This window comes from Chlorocebus sabaeus, chromosome 20 (assembly GCF_047675955.1).
Source record: "Chlorocebus sabaeus isolate Y175 chromosome 20, mChlSab1.0.hap1, whole genome shotgun sequence".
In the NCBI taxonomy this organism is placed as follows: Eukaryota; Metazoa; Chordata; class Mammalia; order Primates; family Cercopithecidae; genus Chlorocebus; species Chlorocebus sabaeus.
The window spans coordinates 102045614-102070491 of NC_132923.1; the positions used below are offsets into that span (position 1 = coordinate 102045614).

Here is a 24878-nt window from a genome sequence, read left to right on the forward strand (position 1 = left end):
GAAAAAGAAACTTGGAGTAAGGACAATACAAGAAACAGAAAATTATTTAAGAAAATTACTTAAAAAGCTCACCAACATGAGTTAATATACCTAAAGAGTTAAGATAATTTTTATATGTATAAAACAAGAAGCAATGCTATGAAACAAACAAACAAACAGAATAAGGGAGTAAGAAAGAGCTCTTGGAAATTAAAAATACAGTAGTTGACGTTAGAAATTTAATAGAATAGGTTGGTTGCAGTGGCTCACACTTGTAATCCTAGCACTTTGGGAGGCTGAGGTCAGGGGATTGTGCAGTCAATTTTTGTGCTTTAATAAAGGACACCATTAAGAAAGTGAAAAGGCAACTCAAAGAATGGGATAAACGTTTGGCAAATTCTATATCTGATACAGGACTTGTATACAGAATATATAAAGAACTTTTACATCTCCGCTGGGCGTGGTGGCTCATGCCTATAATCTGAGCACTTTGGGAAGCCAAGGTAGGAGGATCACTTGAGGTCAGGAGTTTGTGACCAGCCTGGTCAACATGATGAAACCCGTCTCCACAAAAAAATACAAAAATTAGCCAGGCATGGTAGCGCGTCCCTGTAATCCCAGCTACTTGGGAGGCTGAAGCATGAGAATGGCTTGAACCCAGGAGGTGGAGGTTGCAGTGAGCCAAGATGGCATTACTGCACTCCAGCCTGGGTGACAGAGCAAAAAAAAAAAAAAAAAAAAGATGTCTTACATTTCAATAATATAAGGACAAATAAACCAATAAAAATGGGCAAAGAATCTAAATAGACATTTCCTCAAAGAACATACACAGTTGGCCAATGAGCACATGAAAAGATGCTGAACATCATTAGTTACAGAGAAATGCAAATCAAAACCACAGAGAGAGATACCTCTTTGTGCCAAGATGGCTATAATAAAAAATAGAGATAATAACAAATGTTTTTGAGGGAGAGGAGAAAATGGAACTCTCACACACTGCTAGAGGGAATGTCAAATGGGTGCATCCACTTTGGAAAACAGTATGGCAGTTTCTCAAATGGTTGAACATAGAGTTACCATATAACCCAGCAATGCCACTCGTAGGTATATAGCTAAGAGAAATGAAAACATGTCCACACAAAAGCTTGTACATGACTATTCATAGCAGCAGTTTTCATAATAGCCAGAAGGTAGACACAACCCAAATCTCCATCAGTTGGTGAATGGATAAATAAAATGTATATCCATACAATGGAGAAATAAAACATGGCAATCCATCCATATTATTTGGCAATAAAAAGAGGCTTGGCATGGTGGCTCATGCCTGTAATCCCAGCACTTTGGGAGGCTGAGGTGGGTGGATCACTGGAGGTCAGGAGTTCTAGACCAGCCTGGCCACCGTGGCAAAACTGCATGTCTACTAAAAATACAAAAATTAGCCGGGTATGGTGGCATGCTCCTGTAATCTCAGCTGCTCGGGAGGTTGAGGCAGGAGAAATCCTTGAACCTGGGAGGTGGAGGTTGCAGTGAGCCAAGATTGCACTACTGCACTCCAGCCTGGGCAACAGAGCAAGACTCCATCTTAAAAAAAAGGAATACTAATATTTGCTACAACATGTATGAACCTTGAAAACATCATACTAGGTGAAAAAAGCTAGTCGCAAAGAACCACATAGTGTATGATTCCACTCATACAAAATGTTCAGAACAAGCAATTCCATTGAGACAGAAAGTAGATTGGTAGTTGCCTAGGGGTCCGTGGGAAATGGGGAGTGACTGCTAATGGGCAGGGTTTTTGTTTTGTTTTGTTTTGTTTTGTTTTGTTTTTGAGATGGAGTCTTGCTCTGTTGCCAGCTAGAGTGCAGTGGCACGATCTCAGCTCACTACAACCTCCACCTCCCAGGTTCAAGTGATTCTCCTGCCTCAGCCTCCCAAGTAGCTGGGACTACAGGCACACACCACCACGCCCAGCTAATTTTTGTATTTTCAGTAGAGACAGGGTTTCACCATGTTGAACAGATGGTCTCGATCTCTTGACCTTGTGATCCGCCTGCCTCGGCCTCCCAAAGTGCTGGGATTACAGGCATGAGACACCGTGCCTGGCCATTTTTTTTTTCTTTTTTTCAGCAATGAAAATGTTATATCAATTGTGGTAATGGTTGCACAATTCTGTAAATAAACAAAAATCCATTGAATTGTACCCTTTAAATGGATGAATTGTATGGTATGTGAAATGTATCTCAATAAAGCTGTTATAAACCTAATTTTCAAAGAAGAAACCCATTTCGTGAGAGCCGTTTATAGGACGTGCTCAATTTAGAGGCAGGTAAAGCACCAGAGTACCAGAAGGGGAAGTCCCAGAGACAGCCTCCTGAGACCGTTTCTGGCCAGCAGAGTTATAAAAAAGAAGTTTCATTCCTAGAGGTCAGATAACAGAGGCAATCTGGTGGTTTCTGAGTCACATAAGGACAATTTAATCCCACAAAGGAATTCTGACACCCATGGGGAAAATCGTCTTCCTCCTCCTATAACCAGAGAGAAAGGAAATGCCAAGTGCAGAGAAGCCCAGCAGACAGTGTGTCAAGCCTTGACGTGAAGGAAGAAAAATGAAAGAGACCTCACTTCTGAGGCCTGTGGAGCAACAGCTGGAGGTGAGGGTGAGAATCGAGGCCAGAGTGGGTCCAGTCAGAGGATGCAGGGCCAGTGTGTGCAGGTGTGTGCAGAGCTGAGGAACTGGACTAGCTCTGGCCATGGATGGAAGACCTATGATCAAGGCTGAGGGAGAGCGAGAGAGTGAGGATATCTCTGTGGTCTCTGGGAAGCAGCGGTTTCTGGATTAGACACTGAACCAGTTCTGACCCCACAGAATTCGGGCATAACCAGAGTGTTTGTGGGTGGTGTCAGGCCTCTGAGCCAAAGCTAAGCCATCACATCCCCTGTAACCTGCACATACACATCCAGATGGCCAGATGGCCTGTTCCTGCCTTAACTGATGACAGCACTTTGTGAAATTCCTTTTCCTGGCTCATCCTGGCTCAAAAGCTCCCCCACTGAGCACCTTGCGACCCCCACTCCTACCCACCAGAGAACAACCCCTTTTGACTGTAATTTTCCTTTACCTACCCAAATCTTATGAAACTAGTATAAGATATTTCTACTCCCTCCCTGGCAACCGATCACATGCCCATTACCATCCCATTAAAACCTAATCACCCTTACCCCGCTCAATGCCAATATCCCACCCCACAGCACTCTTTAAACGGATTAAAGCCTGTCATCACTCGCCTGTTACAGCGTGGGCTTCTAAAACCTATAAACTCTCCTTACAATTCCCCCATTTTACCTGTCCAAAAACCAGACAAGTCTTACAGGTTAGTTTAGGATCTGTGCCTTATCGACCAAATTGTTTTGCCTATCCACCCCATGGTGCCAAACCCATATACTCTCCTATCCTCAATACCTCCCTCCACAACCCATTATTCTGTTCTGGATTTCAAATATGCTTTCTTTACTATTCCTTTTTACCCTTCATCCCAGCCTCTCTTTACTTTCACTTGGACTGACCCTGACACCCATCAGGCCCAGCAAGTTACTTGGGCTGTACTGCCACAAGGCTTCACAGACAGCCCCCATTACTTCAGTCAAGCCCAAATTTCTTCCTCATGTGTTACCTAGCTCAGCATAATTCTCATGAAAACACACGTGCTCTCCCTGCTGATCGTGTCCAGCTAATCTCCCAAACCCCAATCCTTTCTACAAAACAACTCCTTTCCTTCCTAGGCATAGTTAGTGTGTTCAGAATTCTTACACAAGAGCCGGGACCTCACCCTGTATCCTTTCTGTCCAAACAACTTGACCTTACTGTTTTAGCAGAGCCCTCATGTCTGCCTGCAGCGGCTGCCGCTGCTTTAATACTTTTAGAGGCCCTCAAAATCACGAACTGTGCTCAACTCACTCTCTAATCTTTGCTAGCAGGGCTATGCTGAACCTCCTTAGGCACTCTCTAGTTAGATGTCCTGAGTCCTCCCAATTCTTAGTCCTTTCATACCTGTTTTTCTCTTTCTCTTATTCGTACCTTGTGTCTTCCGTTTAGTTTTTCAGTTCATACAAAACCACATGCAGGCCATCGCCAATCATTCTATAGGACAAATGCTCCTTCTAACAACCCCAGAATATCACCTCTTACCACAAAATCTTCCTTCAGTTTAATCTCTCCCACTCTAAGTTCCCACGTCGCCCCTAATCCTGCTTGAAGCAGCCCTGAGAAACATCGCCCATTATCTCTCCATACCACCTCCAAAAAAATTTTCGCTGCCCCAACACTTCAACACTATTTTGTTTTATTTTTCTTAGTAATATAAGAAGACAGGAATGTCAGGTCTCTGAGCCAAAGCTAAGCCGTCATATCCCCTGTGACTTGCAAGTGCACATCCAGATGGCCGGTTCCTGCCTTAACTGATGACATTACCTTGTGAAATTCCTTTTCCTGGCTCATCCTGGCTCAAAAGCTCCCCCACTGAGCACCTTGTGACCCCCACCCCACCCGCCAGAGAACAACCCCTTTGACTGTAATTTTCCTTTACCTACCCAAATCCTATAAAACGGCCCCACCCCATCTCCCTTCACTGACTCTCTTTTCAGACTCAGCCCGCCTGACCCAGGTGAAATAAACAGCCTTGTTGCTCACACAAAGCCTGTTTGGTGGTCTCTTCACACGGACATGCATGAAATTGGGTGCATGAAAGGTGGGGGCAGTGATTGGGTATTGTTCTCTCTGCTGGAGAGAGGCGGAGCCCAAGGCTGTCAGATGGTAGCTACTGAGAAGGTGTAGCAAGTGAGTTTTTCTCAGGTCTGGGACCAGCATGTGGTCAAGGCCAAACCAGGGCTTCAGTCCATGTGATTCCATGGATGCATTTGTCCTCATTCTGCGTTGAGGAAGGGACTCTGCATCAAATCTCTGAAGGCTGAAACAAGCCTAGAGTGGAGGCATGCTGACATATTGGCTGAACACTTTCCTGTGTGGGCTCACATTCCTGGGATAGTTCATATTCACTGTCTGACTCTTCTCCAGATGCCTCTGGGTACAGCCCTTGCATTGACCTGTTTTTCTGTCCTGAACCCAGAAGCTTGGTGTTGGACCTGGTTTTGCCATAACGCAAAGCTGGGCCTTTTTACCTCTGTTTCCAGATTCCTGTCTCGTCTTGCTATGGGTCATGTGACTTCGTGTTGGCACCATTGTTCCCCCTATTTTCCCCTAAGTCCACCCCCTCATCTGGTTGCCAGAAGACTATTTATCTTCCCAATTTAAAATTTATCATTACTAGCCTGGAAAAGATCGTGAGTCCCTGTCTCCACAAAAATTTTTTTAAAAAATTAGCTCTACTAAAAATACAAAATTAGCCAAGCGTGGGGGCACATGCCTGTAATCCCAGCTACTTGGGAAGTTGAGGCAGGATAATCACTTGAACCTGGGAAGCGGAGTTTGCGGTGAGCTGAGATCGTGCCATTGCACTCCAGCCTGGGCAACAAGAGTGAAACTCCATCTCAAAAAACAAAAAGAAAAGCCTTTTCCTTGATTCTTACCATCATAAACAGAAACTTCATGAGAAAGTAGGAAAAGTTTAAACTGAAATTTACAGGTCCACAGTCTCTTACTTAACAATCTTGAAATTTGAAAGGTTCTAAAAATGAAAGTTTTTCATAATTCAGTTGGTGGCATAATATGACTAGACCTGAACTCTTTTAGCAGCAAAGCCTGACTAGAACTGATGTGAGGCTATGTTTAGTTTTTATTTACTCTATTTAGGAGAAATAATCACTAACTTTTGCTGAAAAAATAACATATTGGGTTATGAAGTGCTTTTAAAAAGTTGCTGGAGGCCAAGTGCCGTGGCTCACGCCTGTAATCCCAGAACTTTGGGAAGCCAAGGCAGGCGGATCATTTGAGGTCAGGAGTTCAAGAGCAGCCTGATCAATATGGTGAAAACCTGTCTCTACTAAAAATGTAAAACTTAGCTGAGTGTGATGGCGGGCGCCTGTAGTCCCAGCTACTCGGGAGGCTGAGGCAGGAGAATCGCTTGAACCCAGGAGGTGGAGGTTGCAGTGAGCCAAGATTGTACCACTGCACTTCAATCTGGGCAACAGAGCGAGACTCCATCTCAAAAAAAAAAAAAAGTTGCTGGAAAGTGATAGGCAGCTCTCCAGTTCTTGAACATAGTGCAGAGTGGGTGAGTAGTAACTGGGGAAAATCCTAACTGAAACAAGGATAAAGAAAAAAGGCTTATATGATTCCAGGTATTAAAAAGAACATTTTACTTATAAAGGAAAGAGAATTAGACTAGCTTTGCATTTCTCTTCTACAGTACTATGATGCAAACTAAAATCCAAGAATCTTACGCATAGCTATCATTCTTGGGCAAATTGATAACAATTTTGGAAATGCTGTGCAAGATGGTAGGGAGATTGCTAGCCTTCCAGTAAAATTCAGTCTTCTCCTTTCCTGTGGGATTATAATTGTAGCCTCAAACATGACCTTCTATTTCCCAGCCCCCTCTGTAGTTAGACGTGTCTACGTGGACTAAACTGTCTCTAATAGAATGTGATCAGAAGTGTTATGCGCCATTTCTGAGCCCAGTGACTTAAGACCAGCATGTGCCCTCTTCACACTCTCAGGAAGACGTGCCTGTGACTCAGTTTCAATGCTAAAGAAACAAGATGGGGGAATATTATGTCCATAAATGATTGTGTAGCAGCATAACTGTGAATGTCCTAAAACAATGCTCTGAAATGCAACATGAGAGAAAGATAAACTTCAATTTTACTCGAGTTATTACATTTTGGGGTTTCTTTGTTAAAGAAATTTAGTCTTTAACTAATAATCAGGGATTCAGGCAGTATATCATCTGTAACTTTATCTGAGAAAAGTAATTGAAAGAGTACTCTAGTTTTCAAGATAGGAGAAAATAAAATGAAAGACTAATAATAAATCTGTAATCTCTACAGTGAAATCTAAATAGAACATAACATTGCAGCTGGGAATTTTTCATAGAAGTACAAAGAAAACATTCTTGAAACTGAACACGCATACTGAGAGGAAATTGTTAATAACATCAGACTTAAAGCTGCAGACTATTTTAGTGTGTCAGTTATCTATTGTTATATAGCAAAGTACCCCAAAACTTTGTGACTTAAGATGATAATTTGTTATTTCTCATGATTCTGTGATTGGCTGGGCTCAAAGTGGGAGTTCTGTTCCACTTCATGCTGACCCAGGTTATTTCTGTGGCTACCTTCTTCTAGGAACTTGGCTGGAACGTTCAGAATGGCTTCATTCATGTGCCTGGGACATTGGCAGGGAGGTTCTGGGGCTTTTTTCTCTCTCTCTCCATGTGGTCTCTCCAGCAGGTTGGCCAGACCTATTTATGTGGTGGCAGAAGTTGCCAATCCTCTTAAAACCTACATCCGTAACTGTCACAGGGTCACTTCCCTTGTAATTGATTGGTCAAGGTAAGTCACAGTCCAGCCCAGATTCAAGTGGTGGGAAACTAAGTCCACTTTTTTTTCTTTTTTTTGAGACAGGGTCTCACTCTGTTGCCCAGGATGGAGTGTAGCAGTGTGATCTCAGTTTACTGCAATCTCCACCTCCTGGGGCTCAAGTGATCCTCCCACCTCAGCCTCCCAGCCTCCTGAGTAGCTGGGACGACAGGCATGTGCTACCATGCCTGGCTAATTTTTGTGCTTTTTGTAGAGATGAGAAGTATCTTGCCTAGGCTGGCCCTGAACTCCTGGGCTCTGGCAATCCACCTGTCTTGGCCTCCCAAAGTGCTAGGATTACAGGTGTGAGTCACCATGCCTGGCCTTCCCACCTCTTTTAAAAATTATTTTTACTTTTTGTGGGTACATAGCAAGTATATATACTTATGAGATACATTAGATGTTTTGAGACAGGCATGCAATGTGTCGTAATCATATCATGGAAAATGGAGTATCTATTGCCTCAAGCATTTATCCTTTGTGTTATAAACAATCCAGTTATACTCTTTTAGTTATTGTAAAATGTACAATTATTATTGACTATAGTCACCCTGTTGTGTTACCAAATGCTAGATCTTATTCATTCTTTCTAACTATTTTTTTGGTACCCATTAACCATCCCTACCTTCCCACCCAAATATCCTTCCCAGCCTCTGGTAACCATTACTCTCTATCTCCAAGAATTCAATTGTTTTGATTTTCAGATCACACAAATAAGTGAGAACATCTGATGTTTGTCTTTCAGTGCCTAGCTTATTTCATTTAACATAATAACCTCCATTCCAACCATGTTGTTGCAAATGACAGAATCTCATTCTTTTCTTATGACTGAATAGTACTCTATTGTGTATAAATATCACATTTTCTTTATCCATTCATCTGTTGATGGGTGCTTAGGTTGCTTCCAAATCTTGGTTGTTGTAAACAGTGGTGCAACAAACATGGGAGTGCAGATATCTCTTCAATATACTGATTTCCTTTCTTTTTGGGTATAAACCCAGCAGTGGGATTGCTAGATCATGTGGTGGCTCTAGTTTCAGTTTTTTGATGAACCTCCAAACTGTTCTCCACAGTGGTTGTACTAATTTACATTCCCACCAATAGTGTACGAGGGTTCCCTTTTCTCTACATTTTCACCAGCATTTGTTATTGCCTGTCTTTTGGACACAAGCCATTTTAACTGGGGTGAGATGATATCTCATTGTAGTTTTTATTTGCATTTCTCTGATGATCAATGATGTTAATCTTTTCACCTTTTTATGTCCACCTTTTCATGTGACTGTCATTTGTATGCCTTCTTTTGAGAAATGTCTATTCAAATCTTTTGACCTCTTTTTTGTTGTTTTTGAGATAAAGTATGGTTCTGTTGCCCAAGCTGGAGGGCAGTGGCACGACCTCAGCTCACTGCAACCTCTGACTCCTGGGCTCAAGCCATCCTCTCACCTCAGCTTCCCAAGTAGCTGGGACCACAGGTGAGTGCCACCATACCCAGCTAATTTTTGTATTTTTGTAGAGACGAGGTTTTGCCACGTTGCCCATGCTGGTCTTGAACTCCTGGGCTCAAGTGATCTTCCTGCCCTGGTCTCTTAAAGTGCTGGGATTATGATTTTATTTCTGTTTATGGCGAGAGAAGGCGGTCAAGTTTCACGTTTCATTCTTCAGGGTTTGGATGTCCAGTATTCCCTGAGCCATTTATTGAAGAGACTGTCTCTTCCCCAGGGTATGTTATTGGCCCCTTTGTGGAAAATGAGATCACTGTAGGTGCATGGATTTGTTTCTGGTTTCTCTATTCTGTTCTATTGATTTATGTGTTTGTTTTTATGCTAATATCATGCTGTTTTGGTTACTATAGCTTTGTAGTATAATTTGAAGTCAGGTAATGTGATTCCTCCAGTTTTGTTCTTTTTACTTAAGGTAGCTTTGGCTATTCTGGGTCTTTTGTAGTTTTATGTAAAAAAAAATTTATTTATTTATTTTTTTTTGAGGCTTGGAGTGCATTGTCTTACTGCAACCTCTGCCTCCTGTGTTCAAGTGGTTCTTGTACCTCAGCCTACAAGTAGCTGGGACTACAGGCAGGTACCACCATACCCAGCTAAATTTTTGTGTGTTTTTAGTAAAGATGAGGTTTCACCATGTTGGTCAGGCTGGTCTCGAATTCCTGATATCAAGCAATCCTCCTGTCTCTGCCTTCCAAAGTGCTGGGATTACAGGTGTGAGCCATTGTGCCTGGCCTGTTCTATACAAATTTTAGGGTCGTTTTTTCTATTTCTGTGAAGAATGTCATTGGTATTTTGATAGAAATTGCATTGAATCTATAGATTGCTTTGGGCATTATGAACGTTTTAACAATATTGAGTCTTCCAATCCATGAACATGGAATATCTTACCATTTTTTGGTGTCCTCTTCAATTTCTTTCATCTGTGTTTTATAGTTTTCATTACAGAGATCTTTCACTTCTTTGATTAATTCCTAGGTTTTTAATTTTATTTGTGGTTACTATAAGTGGGATTACTTTTTAAAATTTCTTTTTCAGATTATTCACTGCTGGCATATAGAAGTCCTGCTGCTTTTTGTATGTTGATTTTGTATTCTGCAACTTTACTGAATTTATCAGTTTTTTTTTTTTTTTGAGATGGGGTCTCACTCTGTCACCCAGGGTGGAGTGCAGTGGCATGATCCTGGCTCACTGCAACCTCCACCTCCCAGGCCCAGGCAATCCTCCTACTGCAGGCTCCCAAGTAGCTGGGACCACAGGTGCACACCACCACACCTGGCTAATTTTTTTGTCTTTTTGGTAGAGATGGAGTTTCACCCTGTTGCCCAGACTGGTCTTGAACTCCTGCACTCAAGCAGTCTGCCCACTTTGGTTTCCCAAAAGTGCTGGGACTACAGGTGAGTCACCGTGCCTGGCAATTTATTACTTTTTTTTTTTTTTTTTTTTGAGACGGTCTTGCTTTGTTGCCCAGGCTTGAGTGCAGTGGTGCGATCTCAGCTTACTGCAACCTCTATCTCCTGTGTTCAAGTGATTCTCCTGCCTCAGCTTCCCAAGTAGCTGGGATTACAGGTGCACGCCACCATGCCTAGCTAATTTTTGTATTTTTAGTAAAGATGGGGTTTCGCCATGTTGGCCAGGCTGCTCTTGAACTTCTGGTCTCAGGTGATCCATGCCTCTTGGCCTCCCAAAGTGCTAGGATTACAGGTGTGAGCTACCACGCCCAGAGGAATTTATCACGTCTAATAATTTTTTGGAGGACTCTTTAGGTTTTTCCAAATATAAGATCCTATCATCTGCAAGCAAAGATAATTTAACTTCTTCCTTTCCAATTTGGATACCCTTTTATTTCTATTTTTATTTTTTTGAGATGGAATCTCACTCTGTCACCCAGGCTGGAGTGCAGTGGCATGATCTTGGCTCACAGCAGCCTCCACCTCCTGGGTTCAAGCATTTCTCCTGCCTCAGCCTCCTGAGTAGCTGGGACTACAGGCGTATGCCACCATGCCCAGCTAACTTTTTGTATTTTTAGTAGAGATGGGGTTTCACCATGTTGGCCAGGCTGGCCTCAAACTCCTGACTTCAGATGATCCACCCACCTTGGCCTCCCAAAGTGCTGGGATTACAGGCATGAGCCACTGTGCCCAACAATACCCTTTATTTTTCTCTCTTGTCTGACTGCTCTAGCTAGGACTTCCATTACTCTGGTGAATAACAGTGGTGAAAATGGGCATCCTTGTCATGTTCCAGATCTTAGAGGAAAACCTTTCAGTTTTTCCCCATTCAGTATGATGCTAGCTGTGGGTCTGTTGGATATGGCTTTTATTATGCCCAGGTATGTTCCTTCTATACTGCTTTTTAAGGGTTTTCGTCTTGAAGGGTGTTGAATTTTATCAAATGTTTTTTCAGCATCAATTGAAATGATTATATGGTTTTTGTCCTTCATTCTGTTGATATGATATATTACAATGATTGATTTGCACATGCTGAACCATCCTTGGATCCCAGAGATAAATCCCACTTGGTCATAGCAAATGTTCTTTTTAATGTACTATTGAATTATTTTTGCTAGTATTTAATTGAGGATTTTTGCATCAATATTCATCAGAGATATTGGTTTGTAGTTAATCCCATCTCCTTATGGGAGAAGCATCATACACATCGAAGGTGAGATTATTGACAGCATCTTTGGAAACAATCTTTCTTTCTTTTTTTTTTCTTTGAGACAGTGTCTCACTCTGTCACCCAGGCTGGAGCGCAATGGCACAATCGTAGCTTACTGCAGCCTTGACTCACTGCAGCCTCAACCTCCTGGGCTCAAAGGACCCTCCTGCCTCTGTTTGCTGAGTAGCTGAGACCACAGACACATGCCACCACGCCTGGTTACATTTTGTATTTTTTGTAGAGATGGGGTCTCACTGTGTTGCCCACGTTGGTCTGAAACTCCTGAGCTCAAGTGATCCTCCCGCCTTGGTCTCCCAAAGTGCTGGGATTATAGGTGTAAGCCACCACACCCAGCCCAGCAATAATCTTTCATAGTTCACCTTCTGGCCATAACAATCCATATCATTTCCCAATCAAAACACACTCATCCACTCCACCAAAAGTCTCAAACCATTATGGCCTTGGATCAAAGTCCAGCATTTCACTATCTAAATAAGGCCCATGAAGTTGTTCCTGTGGTATAGTTTATTGGGTGTGCAGGTACAACTTCTTCAACCCAGAGACCTGTGAACTAAATAGATGACTTATCTGCTCCCGTTATTCCTCACTCCCCACACCCACACACCAACACATTGATAATATAGAGACATAATGACTCCACTGAATAGTCTTATTCAAAAAGGGGAAGAATAGAAGGCACATTAATAGTTATTGATTCATAATAATTCTGAAATTTACCTGGGCACCTATTGTCAGGTTCTCCTACTCTGAGGACAGGAATTGTTCTTTGATTGTTTTATTGAATGGCTTTTTTTTTTTGAGACTGAGTCTGACTTTGTTGCCCAGGCTGGAGTGCAGTGGCATGATCTTGGCCACTGGGCTCAGGTAATCCTCCCACCTCAGTCTCCTGAGCAGCTAGGACTGTAGGCACGTGCCACTACACCCAGCTAATTTTTGTATTTTTTTGTAGAGACAGGGTCTCACCATGTTTGCCAGGCTGGTCTCGAACTCCTGGACTCAAGTGATCTGACCACCTCAGCCTCCCAAACTGCTAGGATTACTGGTGTGAGCCACTGCCCCTGGCAGGAATGGTTTCATAATCCATTTTATTTTCAGAAGCTTTTAATTCTGCCTTTTGCCTTCTGGGATCTTGGCTTCACACCCTGAGAAAGCAATTTCCATAAGAAACGGTCCATATTTGTAGTTCAGTAGCTTTTTCAGTTTCTTTCCACCCATAGAAAGTTGAGGGCCCTGGGATCCTTTTCATGAAAAACTGTCTTTGCCCCTTATAATCTATAGTTTAACTTTTGCCAATACACTTCTCTTTAAAACTTTGTGGGCATTTTATGAATATTACTTGGATTCACACCATACCCCCCAAACCACATCTATACTTCTTTCTGAGACAGAAGTCTCTCTACTTTGGATATGTCTCATTGCTATAGTGCAATGCCCTTATGTTTCTCAGAAGCCCTTTTGTCTAAGTGAGATGGTCTACAAGGCACTGCCTAATTCCTTATGAAGTCTTACAGCTGCACTCTTGATTTGATCTTGACCTTGAGGCCACATTTAACTTGCAATTTCCTAGATTTGATCTTTGCTCTGAAGCCATTTCTTATTTTCCTAAGTCTTTAGTCCTTTACTCACTAAGTCCTTTACATTTTGTCTCGTTTCTGCTTGAAAATTGAATAGCTTCTTCTTTGGCTTATTTCTCTTTTGCACTACAACATCCTATGTGGTTAAAATAAATCAGTGAACACTTTTAACATTCTGCATGGGAGTCTCCTAAGGCAGATCCAGACGGTCATTAAGTATGTCTCCTAGCTTCTAAGTTATCACAGATGACAGTGCTGCCAAACATTTTGCCAATGCATCACACTGGTGGTTCTCTCTCCAGGCTTTAGTAAGTTTCCTCACTGCTCTTCTAACCTCCACTCATAGCCTCCTTGCTGTCTTTCCAGGCTCTACCTCCTGCCTGGTCCCAACATCAATGCCACATGTTTATTATGTTTTAGTTATGGCAGTATCCCATTTCTAGATACCAATTCTCTAACAGTTATCTGCAAAGGAGTGTTTTGTTATGTAACAACAGATACTGTCATCATCTAGTAAACTGGAGGATAGAAGATGGCTTCACTCATATGTATGGGGCCTTGGGGCTGGCCATGGGGTCACTCTCCATATGTGATTTCTCATCAGTCAGCAGTTATCCCATTTAACTTTGACATGGTGGTAGGAGTGTTCTATGACAGCATAAGCAGAAGCTCTAAGGATGATAGAGGCCTACGCTTAGGAACTCATATGGTATCACTTCTGTAACATTTTGTCAGTCAAAATAATTCACAAGCCCAGTCAAGAAACAATAGGTAGGGAAAAAGACTATGTATTAGTCAAGGTTCTCCAGAAAAACAGAACAAATAGGATACGAATATTTATTATTATGAAGAATTGGCTCACATGATATGGAGGCGAAGAAGTCCCACAATCTGCTGTCTGCAAGCTGAAGACCCAGGGAAGCCAGTGGTGTAATTCAGTCCGAGTCTAAAGGTCTGAGAAGCAGGGGAGCTGATGGTATAAATTCTAGTACGAGGGCAGGAGAAAATGAGAGGGGATGTTTCAGCTCAGACAGTGAAGCAGGAAAAAAAAAAAAGAGAGCGAGCGAGAGAGAGGGCAAATTCCTCTTTCCTCCACCTTTTGTTCTATTCTGACCTTCAATGGATTGGATAATGCCTTTCTATATTGGGAGGACATTCTATTTTACTGAGTCTACAGATTCCAGTTGACACATGAAATTAACTTTCACAGACTCCCCCTCTCTCTCTCTCTCTTTTTAAATCTGCCATCTGCACACTAAAGACTCCTCTTAATGGGAAAAGTTGTAACAACTTTATGGCCATATTTAACCTCCCACGGGTAACTACAAACATCTTAAAGTAAATAAAATATTCAATACAACAGGAACAAGATATAGATACCCAATATCACTATTTCCATTTAACACATTACTAGAGGTTTTAGCCACTGCAATAGGCAAGAAAAAGAAATAAAAGTTATATAATTGGAAAGAAATAAAATGGTCATTATTTTCTACATAGCTGGAAACAGAAAGTAAGAAAAATGGCTAGACTATTATAATTAATTAGTTTAATTAATAATTCAGCAAGGGTGCTAGCTTCAAGACCAACATACAAAAATAATTGTATTTCTATATTTACACTGAAAACAATTAGAAAATAAAAATTTACATTAAAAATGACATGAAATATTAAATGCCTAGAATAAATCTAACAAAGATGTGTGCAATTTCTATATTTAAAAACTGTAAAGCATTAAGAGAAATTACAGACACCAAAATAAATGGAGAAATATATCATTGTTATGGATTGAAAGATTCAACCCCACATAATGCTGTTATTAGTCTCCTAAGGCTGCTTTAATAAAGTACCACAAACTGGGCTTTTTTTTTTTAAGAAACAACAACAACAACAACAACAACAAAAGCACCCAGAATTTATTATCTCACCATTCTTGGGGCTAGAAGTCTAAAATTAAAGATCGGTAGGGTCATGCTTTCTCAGAAAACTATACGGGAGAATCTTTTCTTGCCTCTCTTAGCTTTTGGTGTTATCAACAATCCTTAGCATTCCTTGGCTTGCAACTGCAGTACTTCAGTCTCTGCTTCCATCATCGCATGGGGTTCTCCTCGCATGTGTATGCCTCCATATCTTCTCCTCTCTTAAGGACACCAGTCATAATGGATGAAGTGCGCACCTTCCTTCAGTATGGCCTCATCTTAACTAATTACATCTGCAACAATCCTATATGACTAAATAAAGTCCCATTTTAGATCACGAGGTCAGGAGATCGAGACCATCCTGGTTAACATGGTGAAACCCCGTCTCTACTAAAAAATACAAAAAAAAAACTAGCCGGGCGAGGTGGCGGGCGCCTGTAGTCCCAGCTACTCGGGAGGCGGAGGCAGGAGAATGGCGTGAACCCGGGAGGCGGAGCTTGCAGTGAGCTGAGATCCGGCCACTGCACTCCAGCCTGGGCGGCAGAGCGAGACTCCGTCTCAAAAAAAAAATAAAAAAAAAAAAAAAATAAAAAAAAAATAAAAAAAAAAGTCCCATTTTAAGGGTTAGAACTCCAACGCATCTTTTTAGGTGACACAATTCAACACAATGAATAACAAATACCAATTCTCCAAAACAGGCATACCACTTCAGTGTAATAGTAAACAAAACCCCCATGGATTCTAAAATTTATAAGGAAAGTTTTGTCACAACTGACAAGCTGATTCCAAAATTTACATGAAGATGCAAAGGACCAAGGAAAGTGAAGATAATCTTGAAGGACATAATAGGAGAGAGGACTTTTTCTATCACATACTAAGATTTATTATAAAGCTATTACAGAAATTAAGACAGTATGGTATTTCCACAAGGAGAAACAAAAGGAACAGCCTTCATAGTCCTGAAACAAACCCACACATATGTGTGTGTGTGTGTGTGTGTATATATATATATATAGACAATTGATACATGACAAAAGTGTCAATGCAGAACAGTGGGGAAAAGGACAGTCTTTTTAAAAAATAGTGCTTAATCCATGTAAAATTCACATGGAAAGGTTGAAATCTGACTTACCTTACACTATACACATAACTCAACCTCAGCTGGATTATAAAACTAAATGTGAAAGACTAATAACATTTCTAGAAATTTTCTTCATTTGGTAGGAAAATATTTCTTAAGAGTATACAATAAGCACTAAGCACAAAGGGTTTTTTGTTTGTTTTTTGGATGGAGTCTTGCTCCGTTGCCCAGGCTGGAGTGCAGTGGCACAACCTCGGCTCAATGCAACCTTTGCTTCCCGGTTCAAGTGATTCTCCCGCCTCAGCCTCCTAAGCAGCTGGGACTATAGGCGCACACTACCACACGCGGCTAATTTTTTTTTTTTTTTTTTCCTGTGGCAGAGTCTTTCTCTGCCACCCAGGCTGCAGTGCAGTGGTGTGATCTTGGCTCACTGCAAGCCCTGCCTCCAGGGTTCAAGTGATTCTCCTGCTTCAGCCTCCCTAGTAGCTGGGATTATAGGTGCCCACCATGCCCAGCTAATTTTTGTATTTTTAGTAGAGACAGGGTTTCACCATGCTGGCCAGGCTGGTCTCAAACTCCTGGCCTCAAGAATTCCGCCCACCTCAGCCTCACAAAGTGCTGCTATTATAGGTATGAGCCACCGCACCAGGCCACAAAGGTCTTTTAAGTTCATCAAAAGACACCATTGAGTGAAAAGGCAAGATACTGAGTGGGAGAAGATATTTGCAATATATGCAGTAGTCCTCCCTTATCCATGGGGATATGTTCCAAGATGTTCCACAGATGCCTGAAACCTCTAGTAGTATCAAACCCTATATATGCTATGTTTTTTCCTATATATACATACCTATGATAAAGTTTAATTTATAAATTAGGCACAGAAAGAGACTAACAACTAACAATAGAACAATTATAATATACTTTAATAAAAGTTGTTTAAAACTTAAGAATTATTTGTTACTGGAATTTTCCATTTAATATTTTCAGACTGTGGTTGATTATGGGTAACCAAGACTTCAGAAAGCAAAACCGTGGATGAGGGGCACTATTGTATATTCAAAAAAGACTTATCTTAGTGTATTCCTGATTGCCAAAAGACTGTGTAATTTATAAATGGTAGAAATTTATTTCTTACAGTTCTGGAGGTTGGCAAGTCCAAGATCAAGGCACTGGCAGATTTGTTGTTTTGGAATTACTCTCCAATTCCAAGATGAAACTTTGTTGTTGTCCTCTTGCTGGGAGGAACATTGTTATCATACAGTGAGGGGTTAAAAGGACAAAAGGAATGAACCTTTGTGAAAGGCATGAATACCCTCTTTTGTAAGGGCATGAATCCCATTCACGAGGATGGAGTCCTCATAGCCTAACCCCTCCCAAAGGCTCCACTTCTTATACCATTGCCTTAATGTTTAAGTTCCAATATATGAATTTTGAAGGGACACATATATTCAAACCGTAGCAGGACTAATATCTAGAATATATGCCCATAAGAAAATGTCAGTCCAATACAAAAATGAGCAAGAGACTTGAACAGGCACTTATGGGAGATATCCAGATACCCAAAAAACATGAAAATGGGCTCAGCTTCATTAATAATCCGGGAAATGCAAATTAAAACCACAATAAGATACCACTATACCCCCATCAGAATGGTTATAACTAAAAAGATGTGCATTAGTAATTATTGGCAAGGATGTTGGGAAACTGAAACTCTCATACATGGCTGAAGGGAGTATAAACTGAAACCACCATTTTCTAAAATTGCCTGAGATTATCTACCTAAATTTTACATATACATAACAAGCAATTTCACTCTTAGGTATAAACCCAACAGAAATGTGTGCATATGTATCACTGTTAAATAAAAATTGTAGGCCATTGTTTTGGGCTAAGTTCCTGCACTAGGTCTCAATGAATCAGACTAAAAATCAAAATGGAGTCACTCACACTGAGGTTCCCTGTCATCAAATGGAAACTACTTTGTTATCTAAAGTTCTGAAAAGTCTGGAAAAAGAGTCTAATTTCCCCTGACTGCCAGTTTCAATTAGCATAATAATGAAATTCCTTCTGCTTTAATCCTTACCAAAAAAAGGTAAACTGAAGTTACCTGATGTTACCCAATCAGTTATTTCTCTATTGTTTTGTTTCTCGGTTCTGCTTTACAAGGAAAATAACTTATTTATTTATTTTTTGGAAAGTTACTTTGAAATGGACCAATCTGTTTTCTATTCTTATTTCTGCTTTCTCCAGCCCTTCTCTGTCTATAAAACCTAACACTTTTGCTCAGCTCATTGGAACACTTGTTCTATTTTCTGGAGTGAAGTATTTCCAGATTCTAGAATCACAAATGAAGCTAATAGAGATCTTTAAATTAAATTTGTTGTAATTTTGTCTTTTAACACCGCCAATGACAAGAATGTTCACAGAAGGATTACTCCTAATAGCCACAAATTGGAAACAACTCAAATGTCCATCAATAGATGATTAAAATTGTACCATATTCATAAAACGGAATACTATACAGCAGTTAAAATGAATGAACAGTCACAAATCACAGATGTACCTGTGAAACACTGTTGAATAAAAAAACCCAAATCTCAATTTTGAGCAAGTTAATTAATCTTTTCACTTCTATCTCAAGATTAAAAAATTATACATCCTAGGGTTAAATGGTGAGGATTAAGTGGGATGGTGCATGTGAAGTGCTCAGCAACCGAAGTATTTTTTAATATCATGCTCTCTCAGTAGGCCACCTTTCAGGAAATGGGCACTAAAGAATGCTACAGATTAGCTGGATGTGGTGGCACGTGCCTGTAAGCCCAGCTACTGGGGAGGCTGAGGCAAGAGAATCACTTGAACCCAGGAGGCGGAGGTTGCAGTTAGCCGAGATTGCGCCACTGCACCTGCACCCCAGCCTGGGCAACAGACTGAGACTCTGTCTCCAAAAACAAACAAACAAACAAACAAAAATGCTATAGAGCACTTATAGTGCCTTCTAACGCCACTGATAATTCTTCCTCAAACCCCTTCCCCCTTCCTCCACCTTTTCACAATTGAGCCTTGGTCTCTTTAAGAAGTGAACCATAACTGAGGAAAGAGGAATGCTGGGAAGTTCTCCTCAGCTCAGGTCCGGAGCCTGACGGGAAAAGAGGGCGGAGACTAGGCCTGCGCACGCGTGGTTGGCCGGCTGCTGCGTTGTGATGGATCAGGCAGAATTCCAGAAGAGAACTAATCCTTGTCTAGGTGCAGAGGGCTTGGTTCATATTCGCAAATTCCCCGTCCGGTGCTCTTCCGGTAGCAGGGAGGCGACAGAAGGTGGGTGCGGTCGCAGTGGTACTGGACGGGACGGCGGGGCGGAGGCCACGCCACGTGACGAGGCGTTGCGGCGGGGGCGGTGCCAGGTGGGCTACGCTGCTGGGGCGGCTGCGGATTTCGCCTTAGGGACGCGTTGACACACTGGCTGGTCCACTGCTCTCAGTCGGAGACCACGTTGCCTCGTTAGTCCTCAAAGATGGGAGTGGGAATTCTTGGTGGGAAGGAGAATTTCGGAACGCGTGCTGTTCTCAGAGGAGGGATGAGCGCCCATAGATGTTTGTGGCGAGTGCGCAAAAGTTCTCATCTCTTCTTTGGAACAGTCTTTTCAACCAGTTGTCCGTGTCCATCCCTGACTATTCGGATAAAGACAACTTTGAAGAGCTTTTTGTTTTAGGTTTAATTCGTCCCGTTTAGTTCTTTGACTTTTAGGGGAAGGGAATTTACTGAATGGCCAACTGAGTTTCTTTTCTACAGGAAGGCGATTGTGAAGCGGGTCTCAGAGGGGCTTGATGTCCCCCACTCCTCACACGGAGACCTTGAAAGAGGCAGGTGACTCACTTTCAGTAAGGGCGTGCATGTTGTTCGCCTGCGGTGGATGGCATCTTGAGCTCACATCTAGCGTTAGGCCAAGAAATGGGGCCCTTCGGGAGGCTTCCAGTGAAGGTTGAGTTACAGGTCAGGGCTGGGAGGTTGTTGTGCCCCTCTTTGAGATATAAAAGGCGACGTGGGCCTCTCAGTACTGACTCTCATGGGGTCAGAAACTATTTCTTGAGTCCATTCTTCTCAGAGTTTGGTAACTTCCTCCCACGTCTTGGTCTGCTGGTTTAATTCCCTTCAGTAAACTTCAACGTAGGAAAGACCAGAGTGTGTGTCTTTAAAGATACTAGAGAAGTGGGAGCTGTTGCTGGAAAGCTGTTTTCTTATGTAGCTACTGAAGGAACAGAAAGCAGGAAGAAAGAAAAAAGTTAGTTGTGGCCCCAGAATAGTTGTTTTTCAGATGCTGAGCCGTGAAGCCTCATGCACTCAACACAAAGTTTTTCTTTCATATAGATAAGCCTGAAGAAAAAAAAAAAAGAATAAACCTGAGTATGTATTTTAGGTGTCCAGCTATCCATTACCAAGAAGAAATCTATTCGTTTGAGCCTGAGGAACTCTTTGAGGTAAAACATTAGAATGAAAGAACCTTTGGATGGTGAATGTGGCAAAGCAGTGGTACCACAGCAGGAGCTTCTGGACAAAATTAAAGAAGAACCAGACAATGGTCAAGTAAGCATTTCATCTTGATTTAAACATTTTAAAAAATTCCTTCTTTTCTGTCTGGTCAACTGAAAAATTTTAGTTAGGCAGTTTCTGGTTTGTAAGTTTAAAATAACCCAAACTGAGACAGGCTCTCGCTGTCACTCAGAGTATTTATAGTGCGGTGGTGCGATCTCCTTGGCTCACTGCAGCCTCCACCTCCCAGGCTCAAGTGATCTTCCAACCTCAGCCTCCTGTGTAGCTGAGACCACAGGGCACACACCAACACGCTCAGCTTTTTTTTTGTATTTTTGGTAGAAACGGGGTTTGGCCACGTTTCCCAGGCTGGTCTCAAACTCCTGAGCTCAAGCAATCCACCCACCTTGACCTCCCAAAGTTCTGGGATTACAGGCATGAGCCATCATGCCTGGCTGGTTTTTTGCTCTTTGAATGAAAGCTATAACTATGTGTTTTTGTTTGTGTGGAAGGAAAGTAGTATATTTACCATTTTTCCATACTTGTCATTAAAAAAATTCTCTTGTATCTGGTAGTACTTTTCTTTATTCTGTTAAGAATTTGTGGTCTGTGCTAGTCTCTGGGTATCCAGGACTGAGCAAAGTCAACTTAGTCCCTTCCCTTGTAGAGCTTATATGTTAGTAGAGGAGGCAGAGATTACAAAAGTATTGGTCAAATAATATATATAATTACAAACTATGACAAGTACTCTGGAAGAAAAGCCTAAAATGGGGATCTGACCTAGTTGTGGTTGTGGTCTGAGGCCTGGGAATGACTAGGGAAGGCCTCTCTAAGGAAAGGATGTGTAAGCTGAATTATGAAGAATGAATTGATTAGGCAAAGGGCATGGAGAAGAGTATTACAGACAGAGGGAATTGTGAATAGGAAAGCCCTGAGTTGGGAAGATGCATGGTTCTTTTTAAGACCTGTGGGAACAGTGAGCCTGGAACAGAAAAGGTATGAAAATGGTGATGAAGATAATGAAACAACAACAATAAAAATAGATGGCGTTAGTATATCAGTATGTAGTATATATTATATCATAATCATATGTGACATTGTTAACTTAATGCTTATATATGCTTAAGAGTGTGTCAGGCACCATTTTTACCACCATATTATTATCTCCATTTTACAGATGAGGAGACCAAAGCTCAAAAAAGCCAAATAGTTTACCACGGATCACAGTTAGTAGTAAATGACAAAGACTGGATTCAAATCCAGGTGGTCAGACTCCAGAACCTGTGCTATTCTGCTTGTCTATGATAAGGCTGTATATATAGTTTGAGGCTGGATTATGCAGGACCTAGTGGACCTTGTTATAAATTTTGGTTTTTATCCTAACAGCAGTTCATAGCCATTATACGTTTTTTTTTTTTTTTTTTTTTTTTGAGATGGAGTTTTGCTGCAATGTTGTGTTCTTGGTGGCTCACTGCAACCTCCACATCCCAGGTTCAAGTGATTCTCCTGCCTTAGCCTCCCCAGTAGCAGGAATTACAGGTGCCTGCCACCACGCCTGGCTAATTTTTTTTTTTTTTTTTTTTAATTTTTATTTTAAGTGGAGATGAGGTTTCACCATGTTGGCCAGGCTGGTTTCAAACTCCTGACCTCAGGTGATCTGCCCACCTCGGCCTCCCAAAGTGCTAGGATTACAGGCGTGAGCCACCACACCTGGCCAATTGTAGGGTTTTAAGTGAAAAAGTAAGATGAAACAGATCTGTGTTTGGAAAGATCATTCTGGCTACCCCATAGGGACCCAGAATGGAGAGCACAGAAATCAATGTGGAGGCCAGGCGCGGTGGCTCATGCCTGTAATCCCAGCACTTTGGGAAGCCGAGGCGGGTGGATCATGAGGTCAGGAGATTGAGACCATCCTGGCTAACACGGTGAAACTCTGTCTCTATGAAAAATACAAAAACTTATCCAGGTGTGGTGGCGGGCGCCTGTAGTCCCAGGTACTTGGGAGGCTGAGGCAGGAGAATGGCGTGAACCTGGGAGGTGGAGCTTGCAGTGAGCTGAGATTGCGCCACTGCACTCTAGCCTGGGCGACAGAGCGAGACTCTGTTTCCAAAAAAAAAAAAAAAAAATCCTTGTGGAGAGATGAGTTAGTTGTTTTGGCAAGGAATTTTTTTTCTGGGACAATTCTTTTGCTTTACACTCTATAGTTACTTTGTTGTATAAGCGAAACAATTATATTTTAAAATAATAAAAAATAATTTCATTTTTCACACCATCTCACAGGCAGTATCATTTCTTTTTTTGTTTTCGAGATGGAGTCTTGCTCTGTCACACTCAGGCTGGAGTGCAGTGGCGCGATCTCGGCTCACTGCAACCTCCACCTCCCAGGTTCAGGCGATTCTCCTGCCTCAGCCTCCTGAGTAGCTGGGATTACAGGAGTGTGCCACCACGCCTGGCTAACTTTTTATATTTTTGGTAGAGGCTGGGTTTCGACATGTTGGCCCGATTGGTTTTGAACTCCTGACCTCAAGTGCTCTGCCCACCTTGGCTTCCCAAAGTGCTAGGATTATAGTTGTGAGCCACCGTGCCCAGCCACAGGCAGTATCATAAGAAGACAGGGATGTCAGGTAGATTTTGTTTCACTCATGAACTCTATGCCTTCCTAGAGTGCTGGGCTAAGAAGAGTTCTGAGGTAGTGTCTGTAAGATGTGGAGTGGGGGATGGTGGCATCAATGCCACTTGTTTTCCCTCCAGATCGTAAATTCTTACTCTTTCTCTGCCTAAAGTAACCGTTTCTTCGCCAGGTTTTGTGTATTTTAGCTTTTAAATATTTTTTATATCTGATCCTTGATATTCTTCTATATTTCATTATTTCTCTCTCTCTTTTTTGTGTTTCCTTTTTTTGAGACAGGGTCTCACTTTGTTGCCCATACTGGAGCGCAGTGGCGTGAGTATGGCCACTGCACTCTAAGTGAGATCCTCCCACCTCAGCCTCCCAGGTAGCTGACCGCAAACATGCTCCACCACACCCAACTAGTTTTTGTAGAGATAGGGTCTCCTTATGTTGCCCAGACTGGTCCTGAACTCCTAACCTCAAGCAATCCTCCTGCCTTGGCCTCCCAAAGTGCTGGGATTACAGGCATGAGCCATCACACCTGAACTATTTCATTATTTTTCATTTGGACTTTTATAATAGTTTCCTAGCTATTCTCCTTCCTTCAGTCACGTATCCCATCAAAACACTATGGTGATGCCATTGTACTGTACAGATGGAGTGATATTTCTCCCTTTAAAGACCCTATTTCCTTCTGTGTGATGAAGCAAAGATCTTTCAGTGTGACATCCAAACCATCCATGTTTAGGCCTTTGTTTCCCTCTCCAGTGTCATCATTCATTGTTCCCACCTTTTCTAATCTATGCTCCTGCCAACTATTTGCAGTTCACTCAAAACTATCTTCTAAAACTAGGTTGCATTTTATTTCCTTGCCTTTGCACATGCCATTTCTTGTGCCGGTGGAAGAAGAAATAAGCTAGGTAGGCTGGCAAAATTTTGTCTCAAAAAAGTTTGTTTGTCGAGGCTGAGGCAGGAGAATGGCGTAAACCCGGGAGGCGGAGCTTGCAGTGAGCTGAGATCCAGCCACTGCACTCCAGCCTGGGCGACAGAATGACACTCCGTCTCAAAAAAAAAAAAAAAAGTTTGTTTGTCATTCACAATAGAATGAGCTGTTCTCTCTCTCTTTTTTTTTAATTGTATAGTGCAGTCACTTTTATTATGGTATCTACAGGTCAATGAATTTTGTCTTCATACTGATTATACTAATCTTGCCATCTCCTCCTCATCCTTCACTGACACACTAGACTGCAGTCTCTCTGAAGTCAGAAATTGGTCTTGTTGACCTGAATCTCCATTTCCTAGCACAGGGATTGGCACAAAGTACATGTTCAATAATTGGAATAAAAGAGCCTCTGTTTCACATGTAAGGAAACTGAGTCTGAAGGAATAAGTGATTTCACCAGTGTCTCATGGTAAAACTGGGATACAAACCAGTTTGTTGTTACTCCAGATGCGATATTTCTTTCATTATACCTA

The 24878-nt window shown here is 41.8% G+C and overlaps 1 protein-coding gene across 7 annotated transcripts in view; it reads left to right on the forward strand.

The window, feature by feature from the left end:
- The first annotated feature begins 19412 nt into the window (after nucleotides 1–19412).
- The window catches only part of ZMYM6 (zinc finger MYM-type containing 6), a 46365-nt gene continuing 40899 nt past the window's right edge, over nucleotides 19413–24878 (forward strand). For 2 of the 7 annotated variants that reach the window (XM_037996816.2, XM_037996830.2), the window contains exons 1-2: nucleotides 19413–19579; nucleotides 20679–20845. In XM_037996816.2, coding sequence (XP_037852744.1) covers nucleotides 20753–20845 — 93 coding nt within the window. In that variant the 5' untranslated portion in view covers nucleotides 19413–19579; nucleotides 20679–20752. The other 5 variants (XM_037996823.2, XM_037996818.2, XM_037996826.2 and 2 more) reach the window with 5 other exon arrangements.